The 16,690-nt window shown below is 27.5% G+C and overlaps 1 protein-coding gene across 2 annotated transcripts in view; it reads right to left on the bottom strand.

Moving 5' to 3' along the window:
• The window catches only part of LOC114130276 (B-cell receptor CD22-like), a 332,047-nt gene that overhangs the window by 253,064 nt on the left and 62,293 nt on the right, over positions 1 to 16,690 (bottom strand). Inside the window, exon 1 of one of the 2 annotated variants that reach the window (XM_050204079.1) lies at positions 15,837 to 15,970. The exons of the other annotated variant lie outside the window; for it this stretch is intronic. Coding sequence (XP_050060036.1) covers positions 15,837 to 15,846 — 10 coding nt within the window. The 5' untranslated portion in view covers positions 15,847 to 15,970. Of the gene's footprint in view, positions 1 to 15,836; positions 15,971 to 16,690 lie in introns of those variants that run through there. 2 annotated transcript variants of the gene reach the window in all.

Here is a 16,690-nt window from a genome sequence, read left to right as displayed (position 1 = left end):
TGATAATGATAAGCCTATTTTTAATTTAACTCAATCTGATAACATTTTACACGAAAATGTTCTGAAAAAGCATATAATATTTATTTAAACATTTATAAAAGCTACAAAATTGATTTTTTTTTTTACGCGATTCAAGAGTACTTTACCCAACTAAAGTAATTCTTCAAAGCATATTTGGGTCAACATCATATAATGAAATTGGTTGATATCAAGCTAAAACATGGTAGTTCCACTAGATATTTGTTGTAGTACTTAAAAAAAAAAATAATAATAATAAAGGGAAAACAGAGTTTACAGACTAGGTCATTTCATTTTACTTATCTTGCCACAAAATATTGGTAAGTCTACATGTTATGATGATTTAAAAAAGTTAATGGATTTTAGTAAAAACTAAATGTTTCCTGACATTCCTTCAAAAACATTAAACGGCAATCGGTATTTTACTGTGACACTTAAATCTATTAAGAATTTAAAAAATCTGCCTTTTAGAGCTTTAAAATACAAATATATTATTGGTTTTCAATTTTAAAAGATTCTATATGTTTAATCATTTTAACAAAAAAATATAGTAAGTAGTGAAAAAAAATTAAAGCAGAGTTTAAGTTTTATAAATAAATTTATCATTTAAGATTTTAATTCATAATCTCATATATTTTTCGTATTTCAACACATAATTGTATAATATTAATAAAACATAAACAATAAACATTTTTAGCAAAACATGATATCGAAGAAAGTAATTTTAATTTTATTGACACTAAAAACCCGTCTAGCAGCTTTGTAAAAATAATAAAAGTAATGAATGAAATGAACTTATAGGTACAATTTCAAATATTTTACAAAATGTTGTTGTTGTTTGTCGGTAAGTGAATTTTTTAGTAACATTAAAGGAGTGTTTTAAAAATGGATTTCAAAACATAAAATTAACTCGAAGTGCACGAAATTACGCATCTGCCAGTTAGAAACTTTTTAATTCACTATAAACTTTTCAACACTTTTGTCTTATTTCTTCACCAGTTTTATTTGACACGGTTTATCGTTATGGATAAAGAAGAAATAAGTATAAATGAATAAGAATGTAAATATTACACAAAAAAAAAAAATCATTTTTCTGAAAAATGATATAAATAAAAGAGTTGAAATTTCAATTGTATTGCATAAATTCTTAGAATTTTTAAGTATAGTCAATTTGATAATTACAATTTTTTTAACTTATTATTTTTTCATTTTATTTTATTTGATACAAATTTAAAAACACGATTTTTTGATAATAAATCTCGTCGTTTATTTAAAATTTGAGATTTACTAACCAAAACCTTAAAATCATTTAAAAATAATAAACGTACCTATTAAATATAATTAGGTACAAAATACGTTTTTTTTCAAATATTTAATATTTTGTTATCCTATTTTAATACATTCATTTTAAATTTAAGGTTTTTCCAATTTTCAACTTTCATTTTTACATTTTAGAGTTTTTCAAAAAGCAAGGAAAGGCAATCGAACTTTTAGTTCCTTTTACAAACTATATAATTTAGAAAAAGTAATGACTTTTAAGAATCCTATTAAAAAATTCAACCAAGAAAATATGGTTTATTTTTATGTATAATGAAAAATCGTTGTGGGAACAAAAGTGGACCAGAATAAAAATATACTATTTTACACCGAGTTGTACACCATAAAACATCACAAATAAGTATACAATATTAATTATTTAAAAATAGAAAAAACAAAAATATCAATTTATTATGTAAATGAATATTTGGTATATTATAAGGCACATAAATGAGATAACGTGATAATAAACGATATTCTCATTTATAGCTTGGATTTACAATATAATATTATATGTCTATACATTTTACAAATTAAATTCAATAAAAACAATTTTGCAATTGCATTTCAATAACAGCAGTCATTTGAATTATGAAATCCTATAGATGTATTTTATTTAACTACTGTTAACTTCGCTACAGAGATCGAGTGGAACATTTTAAAACCTCAGTTATACAGGATATTAATATCTCTTATCATTTATTTCAATAAACAGCTAGTAATAAATAAACTCAAGACCTTTAACTGATCTAACTTTTGACCCCGTAAAATATACATCCATTTAAACAATATAATATTATATCCTCGTCGCTTTATAAAATGCAGTAGTTATTACAATTTTTAATGATTGTTTTTCTTATTATAATTATTATTATACAATTTATATAAGAGAGGTTGGAAACTAAAATGTAAATGTTAGATAATTGTACATTTTATTATAACAATATTTGGTTTAAAAACAGACGAACCATTAATAATGAAAATACGTATTTAAAACAGTTACAATTGATGTGCATTGTACAATATAATATTTATCACAAAGTCGATTCATATAACTGAATAAGAAATAAGCAGATTTTTACATTTTATATCATCGAGATTGACAAAAACGATTGCTTGCAAAAGTCGTCGGTACACTGCATCGCTCTGCCGATACCACTACATTGTGCTACGTTTATGAAATACATAATGATATAATTATATAAACACGTGTTCATTCTAATATTAAAATCATTGCCCCACACGAATGATCGTTTCAATGACTTTAATTTCCATCACGGATGCTATACTTATATAAGTCATATTATTATGCAATATAATAAATTTTATAGGAAATGATAATTTTATCATATTTTGTTTTGAACTATATATTTTTAGATTGTGTTACCCAATATTGACTATTGTGTTGTGATATGTGTGTGTCGGAGCAATATGCGTTTAGCGAGATGCGTGAAACGTTGTGAAATCGATTTCCGTGCACAATACGAAATCGAAATGAATATATTAATAATAATGTGTGGCACGGAACTCCGTGAAATACGGTAGGTAACACGCGAGTGTACGAATAAGAGAGAAGCGTCGTTCGTGGCCCGCTGTATAGGCACTAAGCTGTGCGTTGGCTTATCGTATTTTGGCGACGCGGCGCAGCATCGTTCGGAATCAAGGTCCGGTGTAGATACGGAATTACGATTTTTATGGCCCAGAATAAGTTTTTGACTTAGCCGACCGGAAAAATGAACCGAAGCCAGTTGTTGTGATCGTCGGGTATTTTACGTACCTATCGTAGACTATAGCTGACTGCCTTTCTACGACGCTGCCGTGCGTTCATTATTTTACGATTGAAACGTACGAGAAAAAAAATGTCTATAAATATATATTATTATATTATATATATATCGGAATATTATTGAAACATCCAAATCAGATACCAATGATGGTACGAAAAACAAAAAAAAAATGAGAAGAAGTATTAAAAGTGTTACCTGAGTATTATTATAATACCCTCAAGTTGATCGTTATGGATACGCGGCGTTTCTTATTACCTGTATAGAATTTACCTAATAATAACACTTCAGTAAAGTGATGTTTGATGATCTAACGGCTCACGCACGCACAAACGTGTGTTATTCAAAATTGATTACATTTTACGGCTTAAGAATATCTGGCGCACGTCATTCGCAATCTAAAATAGTATTAGTGAGGAAGTATCGGTATCGCAAAAAAAAAAGTATGAATTCAATGCACAAATTTAATTAAAAACTGAAATAATTAAATCGCAGCTATTGAGCTCATCAAATTGAAAGTTCTCTTTGTTGTAAAATATTTAAAATAATACCTACTACATAATATTTTGTAACCATCGGTTTTAATAAAAACCGTTGTGTATTAATACTATATTATAATTATTATTTTACATTTTAACTGATTATATTATTACTAATTTTAATAATGATATATAACAGTTTATCAACATTTCACATTAATATAACAGTAAAAACACAGCATTTTCCAACATAAAATATTCATTCAGTTAAATAAATTTATATTAATTCGTGTTTCTTAAATAATACATTCATTTAGATAACCAATTAAAATAACTTAATACCAATACGACTCTATAATCTTTTGTTCTATAAAAAATTATTTTCTTTATATACTTAATCACATTAATATATTATAATAGTCTTCAGATAAATCGTATATAAAAATAGTATTTCTTATTAATTGAAAATTAATCATTTATGTTTTAATTTTTAATTTTTAAACACTTATATTGATATAAGAACGATAAGAACTTAAAACAGTTTACATCATATTTATTTTACTTATTCGTTCAATAAAAAATTCTCTCAATACTTTGATGATAAAATGCTGAAATATTATTAACATTTTAACGTAGAATATTATTAGTGTTTGTAAAATATTTAACGATATTTATCGTTTAAAGAGTATACGTCACGTTGATCATCATCTTTACTCAAACAGAACATTCGTCAAATCTACCACAGGCTATTAGCATTTCTTTTTTTTTTTTGCTTAGTCGTTTTAAAACCAAAGACTGTAATGGAAGGTAGTGATGTTTAATAAAGCACGTACGATGGAAGACAATAAACAAGATGAAGTATTTAAATAATTTTCGGAACGATAACGTGTGTTGATAGTTGGCATAAATGAGAAGACGGAGAATTTCAATACACTTCGATAGTAAACTACATGCGTAACGATTTTATTGTAGAAAACGGAGGCTAATGTATAAATTCGAGTAAAGAGAAAGGGAATACGCTCTCTCCGAAATTTTTATTGTTCGGTTTTAGTGTAAAACGTACTTGTCATCGTCACCCCAAAAACTAATGATCGCGATAAACGTTTGACTACAATGTATTAATGTATTTGTTCCTATGAGTATTTAGTGATCCATAGTACAAAACGTTACGATTAAGACTGACGATAGTGACGAACTATCGATAACTACTTTTGTTTAAGTCTATTCTATTTTTATCGTTCTATTTATTTATAATAATAATATTACATGAACAAAAAAAAAAACAAATTCATTGAAATAGAATTATAGATGTCTAAACAGTAAACACCTATAGTGGCGACTAAAATACTTAAGTTATTTATACTTTTTATACTTGTTTAAGGTAATAATTTTTTTTCAATATCACTAAAAACCTAATAGACGGTAATAGTTTAATTTACTACTACGTCGATATTAATGATTATTCGATTTACCAACGCAATTAACATGTCATTAGAATTTAGAAAAATGGCATTTCTATTGGATGCTTTCATTTTGAATTGAGAATTATTAATATAATATATAAATTACATTTTCTTTGATATTCAACATAATTTTGTAGTGATGTCTACATAAAGAGAAGAAATGAAAAAGTATATAGATGGAATGCTGTTTCAGATGAATATCTCAAGTATAAATCAATAATATAAAAACCATTCTCTGAAAAATAGGGATCTTTTTTTAATCAAAATAAAGTAAATAGCTCAAAAGAAGGTTATTGTTTACAATACGACGAGCAACCCAAAGTCCGTCCGTAAGATGTTCAATTCAAATGCAAGCACGCTGTTTACAAGAGGATTACAGTATTACGTGCATATAATAACCGTGGTTGATCGAATTACATATGAATAGACAGATGATATTGTGCTTACTTTTTCCATGTTGATACTACACAGTGTTAGAACCTATTATTTTTTCCTTGTTATTAGTTATTTATTCAATTTATATCAACAGTTAAATTCAATAATAATAAAATTGACGACACCAATATAATATTCTATAAAATATTTATTTTAATAATTCAAATCAATAATGTTTATATTAAAACGATATATAACCCAAAAATAAACATAATTCGAACAGTCAAAACGCAAATAGTGTTGGTAGATTCAGTTTCAATTTTGTGTGATTATAAAAATATAAAAAAAAAACCCCTATTCTACTAAAAATATTAATATCATAGATGAAGAAGTACTATTTTTTATTATAAGATTAAGTATAAAAAGCAAACATTTCAATCAGTTATAACGAGGTTTTTAAACATTTAATTGTAACATTTTCAATTATAAAACTTAAACAAATATTATCATACATATTGTTTGATAAACGTTTTTATTATAATAATCACACGTTATTATCAAAATACGATAAAGTATATGGCAGTATTGTTGATAGAAAACCAACAATACAAAGCAATATATAAAAATCCTGTTGACCTAATTATAAAATAATAAGTTATTAATTGTACAGTACTTAAACATTTTTGATGTAAGTATAATTTATAATCAGAAATGTAAATTGATTGTACTAGAAAATTTATTTATTCTTAGTGAGATGATTTTATAAAATACTTTTTTTTATTTTTAAACTTGTGTTTTATTGTTCTAACTCACGTTTTATTATTATATAATACTTATTTTATTTTAATTATTTTTTAGACGTTAAAAAGCATTTCTTTACTTATTTTATACTGACGAAATTATCTATTTATGATTTTTGTTTGTTAATTATTAATTTAATATATTTATAATAATTATATTATATAGATTAGAGTTCTAGTTTTATTTAATTTAATTAAACTTTTTTTTAAAAAAATTTCGAAGCAACATTCCTTTCGTTAACTATGTCATTCTCAGACTCTAATTACTTTACTATTAACTTTTCTTTACTGCATCTATTCATCTCTGTCTAATATAGATTTTCTAATCAATATTCGTTCCTCCGATGTCTATTTCAGTGCGGATTTCAAAATATAATTTTGTCACTTCAAATGCTATAAGCTTAACATTGAATCTCTAATATTTTCATTTCATTTTATTCATTTTATTCAATGACACTTATAAAATATGTCTTTAATCCAACTGATGTACTTTCCTCAAAAACTTTACATTAATTAATTAAACAATGTTAAACCGAAATATTATCCAAATCTATTGTGAATCGTGACAATATTAATTTCTATAAAATGTGCTTATATTTTACTATTATTATTGTTAATAAATAACAGTGAAAAACTGTTTTTCTTATTTTTAACTAAAAAACACACATTTTAAAAGAAAAAATCTTTAAATTTAAAAATAATTTTTTTTTTAAATATATTAAATTTTAAAAACAAGAGTTTTCACTTTACTCAGAACAATTACTACCTATAAATGTTAGCAATAGTTTTGTCTAATAAATGAATTAACAGGTTACTGTGGTTTATAGTTAAAATACCTCGGGCAAAATGTTTGGGTAAAAAGTTTTCTAAAATCATACACAAACTTCTGGCGATATTGTCAAACCGTTTAAATTCTTGAATTCCATCGATTTTCACTTTTCGGAGGGGGCATGAGCATATCATACTATATTTTCTTAAAAAAACATAAAAACGCACTTATTTATTTAAGATGTATAATTTTTGATAATGAAATTAAAATTCTTTAAGTTTTCTCTAAACAAAATACTTAACGATTATATTAAACTGTAATTGGTAATCATTCGGTGTCCATTCGTGAGTGTAACTAATAAAATGTGTAAATCGATGTTTTTTTTATTATTATCTTAATTTTGTTCTTCTCATATTTTTAAATAACTACCCGAAAACTTAGTCGTATTTAGATCTAAACCTAATATTAATTGAATGACGCCAACGCGACAACGCTATTGTATCGAGGGAAAATTACCATCCGTTTTCAATATATGAGGTAAAAATCTGCTTGTACCACTTTGTACAATATAAATACTACATATGCTCCTCCCCCAACACCATTCATCCAACTATGATCCGTGCTATACCATGAATTAATTTTATCATCTCACTTGTACCTGTTTTGAGTATCGGACAATTAGGAGACATTATTATAATAATAATTATTATTATTATTATTATCGTCATCGTTGTTTTTTTTCTCCTTCTGATCGTTTTTATGACGTCTCGACGATTAAGTCTCAGCCATTAATTTATTAAGGCATGTAATTAGTTTAGAACAACTATATATTATATACAAAATTACATTAGTGTACATCTCCATGGTTATTTGTCTTACAATTGCATGTTCGTATATATTATATTATTTATTATACTTTGTTTTTGTGATCATGATGTTTTTAATTTAGTAGTGTTGTTTTGATATCAGTAGGTTTAATTCACACATCTTAAATATTTTTTTAATAAGATTATAATACATATATTTTATTTTATTCGTCCACTGATAACAATAGCGTTTTATTTTACTATCCTACAAATTTTACGTCCATTATATAATGATAGTAATTTTATTTATTACAAACAATACATTAAGTACATACTAAAAATCTCATAAGTTTCGTTCTTAGGATTTTGGCGATAGGTTAACGGCCCAAACTACGTATGTATGCCCAATCCATGCAGAAACTGGCAGCTCTAAATCGTAGTGCAATAATGTCCCATAATATCATTACAAAAGAAAGTGGGTGGTATAATAAAAAGTATATGTTTGTAGTGTTTTTTTATTCAACAATAACTCATGCTCACAATTAACAAATAAATACTAAACAGTTATTAAATACTTATAACTAAAATGGAAGAAATTAGGTTAATTTAATAAAAGTTAAATTTACTTGTTGTATATGGTAACTAATAAAATAATTTTTAGTTTCCTAAAATTTTTCCATACTACCTAAACATTAGACACTTCATCAGTTATCACAATATAAAAAAAAATATAAATCTTTACAGTTTACTTATAACAGTATAAATGTTATAGTTTAATAATTTATTAATATTCATAACATATTTACATAATGAAACAACGTAAAAAGATAAATTAAGTTTTCAGTTGTAGTCGGTACCGTTTAAGTAACCGTAAAGAACTAAATAATCCATTTTTATACGACTTCCAATCGGAGAATGAATCGTTCATATCGTTCATATCCTGTGTAAATAAACGAATATAGTACTGAAACCCGAAATTTCGGCATAACGTCAACGACGTAACGTTATTATTATTCAAATCACGCTCAGAATAAATATACCTACGTATTTTTATTTTATTTTTTTTATGTTCATCCCTTACCAACCTAACTCTCGGGGGATCATCGTCTCGTTTATAGCCAAAATTTCGGGTAACTGTAGTAGAAATACGATAGAGGTGAATCAGTAGTTTGGCATTCACTCGGGAATCCACAGTTGTGACAAAACATGAATATTCGATCAAATCAAACAATAATAATAATAATAATAATAATAATAAATTATCGAAATACGTGGCAATTCCCAATTTCACATTAAAAATCATCATAACTTGATACACTAGCGCGAGACTACATACACACGGGGATTGTAAATTGGGCGTGTGGAGTACTGGAGGTGTTAAAGGGACATGTAATAAATATTCAGCTTCCTATACAGGAGGCACCAACTACGTTACTTGGGCTTACCCGCGTGATTGAATGGCTGACCCAAAATTTTTTGCATACTGTCTGGATTTCTGAAATATTTTTAGCGACTCTAGTTTACACCTCTACAGGGACCATCTACACATCTTTTCTCAAGATTAGATTTATGACCAGAGTTTAAACACGAACGATACAGCGTGCAAGATGAAGGTCAAATAATTTGTGAAAAGAAAAATCTTATATTCTTTTTTTTTCATTTATATACCAACTATTGAACTGTGTACACATATTCGTCACCATTAACACACTAGATAAACTTGTCTGAGTTGTACAATAGTATATTTTAAAATATAGATATTATTTAAATATTTTGATTCACTAAAAAAAACCGAACTTGTTTAAACATTTATAAGCAAATTTAATATTTTTTCATATTAACAACAGAAACTGTGTTGTAGGATAATCATAAACTATAAAGCAACATATAAATTTAATTTTATATTTCATAAAATTTAAATTTTTATTTTCATGTTATGAAAACTATTATCAAACTATCTACTAAATACATTTTTTTCCTTTGAACAAACAATTTAATATTTAAAAGTATTTTCATTCTCTTTTTATTTGATGATTATTTTTGTATCAACCTCCTCTTCCTATACTATTTTCTTTATCCCATAAAAATTTAAATATAAATTTACTATTATTCAGTATGATATGGAAAATACTCTAAACTTCTAAAAAAAATTATCTTATATTTATCATTAAGTTTCACTAGAAGTAAGTTTATTTTTTATTTCTCACACACGTGGTCATTTATTCACCACAGAAATTCAATTCACATAAATGACAATGATTGAATCAATTGCAATAATAAAATAAGCACACTACAGGTTTATTAATACGAAAATGAATTTACACATACAAATGTTCACAGAATTTGATCTTCAACTGAATGAAATAAACTTAGGGATCAAATCTTTTGCTCACTTGTTCCTATTAATGCCTGAAAAGGTGGTTCAGAAATTGAATTTATCTCTGGTCTCTGAACAAATTATCCAATTCTATGTAAACATTTTCTTCCTCGTTTATCTATTTTGGTTAGCCTTTCTGCTACCCCTCTGCATGGCCTACCCATTTAAATTAAACCTTATTTTACCAGATTTTGAATCAAATCGATCGTAAAATGTATACGATCAAAGTCCTTTTGTGGTAATAGTGTGGTAACTGAGTAGATATTGTTAATATATAAACGTATTTCATAAGGAGTTACATAGAAAAACTTTGATTTTTTTTTAATAAAAGAACATTTGAAAAAAATCAATAGAACTTAAAAATATAAGCACAGGAAGCATATTGCATAACTACATATTATTTATTAACATTATGCATTATACATTTATACTTTATGGTTTATGGCACTATTATTGGTCGTGTTTTGTTTAAATGTCCTCTTTTAATATTAATAAGCACCAAGTACTTTACTTTACTGTAGAGCTGTAATAACTAAGTGTTGAAAATTCAAATATATAATTATATAAGGATGTGTTTAGGCTTCTTTGTGATAATATTATACGAATATTTTATTGAAGTTATCTTTCACGTAAATTAAACCAAGCTACAAATTTTATTTTAATGCTCCCAAAACAACTATAAAATGTAACTACTTCGTACATTCTAACACACAACACTTTATAATATATCTAATAGTTTCTATATCAGACAAGTAAAAGGAATTTCTAATGTGAACAACTTTAACCATCAAACTTAAAACCTTAAATATAAATTGAATTTAAGTGATTAAGTGAATATATTGATGTATGCGTATAATTTAGTGTACAATAATAAGTAAAATAAAAAACAAATTTTTAAACTTAAAAAAAATCCCGATAATTACAATATGGTATTACATGATGATATTGTTTTTTTAAGAAACAAATTGTTACACTTCTAACTGCGCGTCAAATATTATTAATGTTCATTATAATTAATTATGGTTTGTTTCCAAAAATACTGTAAGCAGAATACCACTGAGCTACAATCGCCGTCTAATCCATCTACTGGATAATCTAGACCTTCGCATTTTATTGTTATAGATAAAATCATTAAGTCCGAATCAAACTTCTTCTCCAAAACACATTGATTAATCTGAATTTCGCTGAATTTCACTAAACCTGGACAAAGACTTTTCTGTCCAATTTGTCCGGAATAAACGGTGACTAGTGTATATGCATACTATACAGTTCTACTAAATTGTATACTTTTGAAACTCTATACTAAAACTCATACGATTTTCAAAGTAAACTAAAACTAAAAATTCAGCTTTCTGATATATTATACGCAAAACAAAAGTTTTTATTAAATCTGATAAAATTAAAATGTCAAGTAAGGGAATTATATATCTTATAATACAATTCATTTATTATTTAATTTAAAATATAATAAACCAATTTCAGGTAAATAAAACCATGTCAAAAGTGAATTGTTTAGAAGTTACGATATAATATTAGGTAATTAATGAAAAAATTTTTCTGGAAGTTAGAGAAATTATTTATATTAAGTGCATACATGATCAGTGCTCACGGAATATTCGTGAATAATGCACACACAGTATACCTACATGAATAGTGCACATACAATATAGGTACGTATAGATGATGAAACAGTGCGAATACGTAGTTAATTGATATACACAGAGACATTTCGACACATTTCGACGCCCCATTTCTACTCCCGCCCCCTCTCCATTATAATCTGTTCAGCCTAATACTCTAAATTTTCCTATTTTACACCTGAAATGGCAAATTCTACTATTGTATTTAAGACTTAAGTAGACATTCATGATAATAATTCTATCAATGTCCAGCATCCACTTTTCAGTTCGGCATTAGAACAAATTAATTAATCGATGAAAATTACTAGAGTCCAGAATCACATTTTACAATTTACATTTATTATACAAAAAATTATAGACAAAAATTGTGTAAAAAAAAAAATAGTTACTCCTACAAAAGTTGTACTCAGGACGGGGTCGTTCCGTTTTGCCTAATTAATTGTTTCGTCGTTGATTTTTCATTACACGTTATTAACGTATAAATATCTGATATGAAAACATGAAGTATTCTAGCGTATAAGTCATTGACATAAAAAGGGGCCGAAATTCAAATTATGATGAGGCAACATAACATTTCGAGAATGTTAGAAGAGTTCCACTGTTTTAGATTTCAGCAGGAATGTGTGTGTGTGTGTGTGTGTGTGTGTGTGTGTGTGTGTGTGTGTGTGTGTGTGTTGTGTGTGTGTGTGTGTGGTGTGTGTGTGTGTGTTGGTGTGTGTGTTGGTGTTGTGTGTGATGGTCATACGCCGAGAGACCTAACGCGGACATAGAGAAGAATTTTATAATATTATGTTTGTTTTAATGTAATAAAAGTATTTTCTTCCAATAATTGAGATAAACGTTCCTCCTGCAATCGTTTGACATACTAACTTTAAGACTTAAGAGTACCATACTATTAATAATATCATGATCAGTACAGATATTTAAAGTAAGAAACCGTATAACTTATCAACATAAATGAACAAAGATGGACAAATTTAATTTTCAAATATAGCATTGATTATACACAGTATAATAGTATAGCATTAATATAGGTATTATGCTATGTATGATAAATTATTTTATTATAGTCATTCACTTATATAGAGCGTATGAGTACGAGGGTAAGACGTTGTAGGTTTAAGCGCGTGTCACTCAATACAAGTGATACAACAGTTCATATACAGGATAACCTACTCAGAATAATACTGCTAAACCATTAGTAGTGTCACAAATATATGCATATTTAAATGCCAAATATACTGATGTCAATCATTTAGATTTTAGACTATCTACAGATTTAGGTCACATCATAATATTATTTAAGTGTTCTCCAGCAATTTTTTTTTTATTTTTTTTTAATTAATTAGTTCTAAAACCATTTTAAAAAAAAAAAAACCTAGAAAGTCGTCTGATGTATTATATTTTTTGAGTGTACTCATCATTAAGTAGGTCACTACTGTGATAATATGTTAAATTGGATGTTCCAAAAATTAAAGACGAACACGAAAATTTTAAAAATGTATAAAAAAAAAACAGTTTCATTGTAAAACTTTATATATTCATCGCTTCGCTCTGAATCTAAAACTCAAAACAACGGGTTTACAGCGAAATAGTTTACACTAGTTTTAGATAAACAGTTAATAACAACGTATAAAAGGTATACTTTTATTATAAATAAGACTCCAAAAGAATATTAATTCTTTTTAAATTTAATTTAATATTAATTAAAGAACATAATACATATTTTTTAAATTACTCATATGAATGATTCCGTAAAGGAAATATGTTGTTTGCGTGTTATGAAAAGTGAAGTGAGGGTTTAAATTAGTCCACTATACTGTATATAATATATATATCATACGAAAGTGCTGAAAAAATTGCATTTAAATGATTCTGGTCTATGTGAATACACACGTCGCTGGCGAACATGATAAAGGTTTGGAACCGCCTTTTCGGTATACCTTAATGAACGTAACGCCGATGAGTGTTGGTCAATTGGGCCGAATATTTAACTTTGCTCGAATAATATACGTCCTTTGCGCCAATACGATTAAAATCTACACATCGGCTGCGCAATGAAAAAAATTAATAAAATAAATAATTAATCGTAAAATTTACGTTTTATATACTATAATGACAACACGTGTGTAATATACAGTAAAATGAAAAATAAAATAAAATAAAGAATATGACTTAGTCAATATCTTAAATCCACAATAGAATTTATTGACTGATATTAATATGCCTGATTTAAAGAAAAAAAAACTGAAGTTTGTAACTCCACATAACACTCCTTAAGCAATACACAGAAATTTCGAGAATTCGAAAATATTATCTTTAATTATATTTAAAAATTGCAATAATCAGATTTTGAATAACTACATTATTGAAGAATATAGATCGGGTGAACATGCTTGGTAAATCACCCTCTACGCGTTACAAACGCCCTGTGAGTCGTCGGCTTTTGGTAAAGTTCCAACGGTGACGATCATATATTATTATACCGAAGGAACGTTGCACAAGCGGTGTACTACGCAGTGGCGTGCGTGACTCGATGGTGGCTGCGGTAATCCACTAAAACGCGAAACGCCGTTAACGAAGGAAATGCGGCAGACGACGGTGGAGCGGAGACAGCTTTTTTTCCGCGGAACACGAACGCGGTGGAAAGGAATCGAGCAATGATAAGACAGATAATATGTGGTCGAGAGCCACCGGAGCGTTTTAAAAGACAAACGACACATGGGGGACGATTTGTTTTATTTCCGTTATTTCCACCCACTCCTCTCGCCCTGCGCCACGACCCTCCGTGGAAATACGTGGTTCGCCGACAGAAATATCGCTCCGTGAGAAAAGCTACACGCAGTTCTAATGTGGTGGTGGCGCGCCGACGTCCGTGAACAAAAAAATCCGTTTCAACGGTGCCACGAGATCACTGTATTGAGTATACACCGCGTGCGATATGAAAAGGAGCGTAAAAAATCGTTTTGAAAGTTCTGCGGCGTTATCGAAATGAACGTCACGGTGAGCACACGTTAGATGTGAATTAATGCTTTTAATTTATTTAACAGTGGCGGCTCGTGATTCTATGGAGCACGTGATCTACCTAAAATATCGAAATAAATCCAATTATCTAAGGACTTGTATTAAATTAAAATTGAACGAATTATTTGCATATAGTTCCATCAAAATATTTAGTCGGTATACTTGGCAATTAATATATATATAAATATTATATAATGAAAAAATTTGGCCATTTTTACTTCCAGCGCTTACATGGTATGCGGCGAGCACCCGTTAGGGGGGGATACATAATATCTGTTGTGCTCTGATGAACAGTGTAGTAAATTTACCCCACCTGTGGAAAGGCATTATTATGACGTTTTCGGGCACACGGATTCTATTATTTATTGTTTTTTTTTATTTATTATTTAAAGAATTCGTTGGACTTATCGTCTTCGTTATGAACAATGGTTCTAGTCACTATACATCAGTCATTATATCTATAGTCATGGCCAAAGAACAAACAATTCGATAAAGCGCATATCGTGGTGAAGCTTGCCTACTTTCCATCGCTTCAAGTCGTGGTTTCAAAATGCTAGTCGAGTCAATTGTAATTTAAAATAGTACATTTAGTATATTTTTTAGCGTGAGACGTGCATAATATTGGATAAGTTAAACTCAGTTCGTAGACGGCACATTTGATACGTAATATATAGTTCTTAAAATTGGTAATTATTTGTTAGCCAATTATAATAATATATAATATAACAATTAATTTGTTGGATATACATTGATATTTTAATTATATGAATGTGATTATAATCTAAAGGAACATGGTACCTAGTAATGTTATATCTATTCTATCAGTGCGAATTATATTCGTCTTATAAGACACAAAACGATAATAATTTTAAACCACACATTCAACCTAATAAATAATATTTTCAAGTATCAACCTAATACAAACTATTATAAACTAATGACAACTATAAGTTATAACTAATTATTAATAATCCAATTACATACCTATTTTCATTTGTTGGTAAAGAAAAAAGTGTTGAACTTGTATTTTTACAATTGGATTTCTTACGACTTAAGACACATCGCCACATTATAAAAAGTTATATAAAAGTATAATAATAAATTAAGAAATCATTTTACACCACTTAAGAGCAATACAAACTTCTATACTGACGTACTTCTCTACTCAAAAGTCTTAACATAGGTATATATTAAAAAAAAAACAATGTTACCATAACTGTTCGATCAATGTCAAGGAGCTTAGAAATAATTTATTATACGAATTACAATTACAACAAACTTATTGAAATAGGTAATTAAAAACGCATATGGCAACACTGCTGAGTCGTACACATACACTTTATGTTGATATTAGACAACGTTTAAACGTTAGCGGTCAAATTTTTGTGGGAAAGAGAATCCCAATCATTACTATTTTGTGCAACAGACTCATATACTGTACATAATGTACCTATTGTAGTCATTATATTAAATTATTTTTATGAAGTGTTAAGACTTTGATTTTTACAGTAATTTATTTACTACTATCGTTATTTTTTGAAGAGGGGAAATATTTGTGCCTCACCAATAGTAAACCCCACGAGCCACCACTGATTCATTAAGTATACGAGTACGTACAATACCGTTTATATTTTATTTAAAGGGAATTCTGCACAATGTAGATATTTCATTAGTAAATAATAATGCATTCCAAACAAACTGTCATTAGAAGTAACGCAAAGAAGTTTTACATTTTTTTGTTTCCTCGGTTGAATGCAAATATAGTTTTATTGAAAAAATAGAACAATAGGTAATAAATTAATTGTTCGAACAAAGTTGATAAATGTTGATTGCATAAC

This window comes from Aphis gossypii, chromosome 3 (assembly GCF_020184175.1).
Source record: "Aphis gossypii isolate Hap1 chromosome 3, ASM2018417v2, whole genome shotgun sequence".
In the NCBI taxonomy this organism is placed as follows: domain Eukaryota; kingdom Metazoa; phylum Arthropoda; class Insecta; order Hemiptera; family Aphididae; genus Aphis; species Aphis gossypii.
This window is presented reverse-complemented; position numbering and strand designations above follow the sequence as displayed.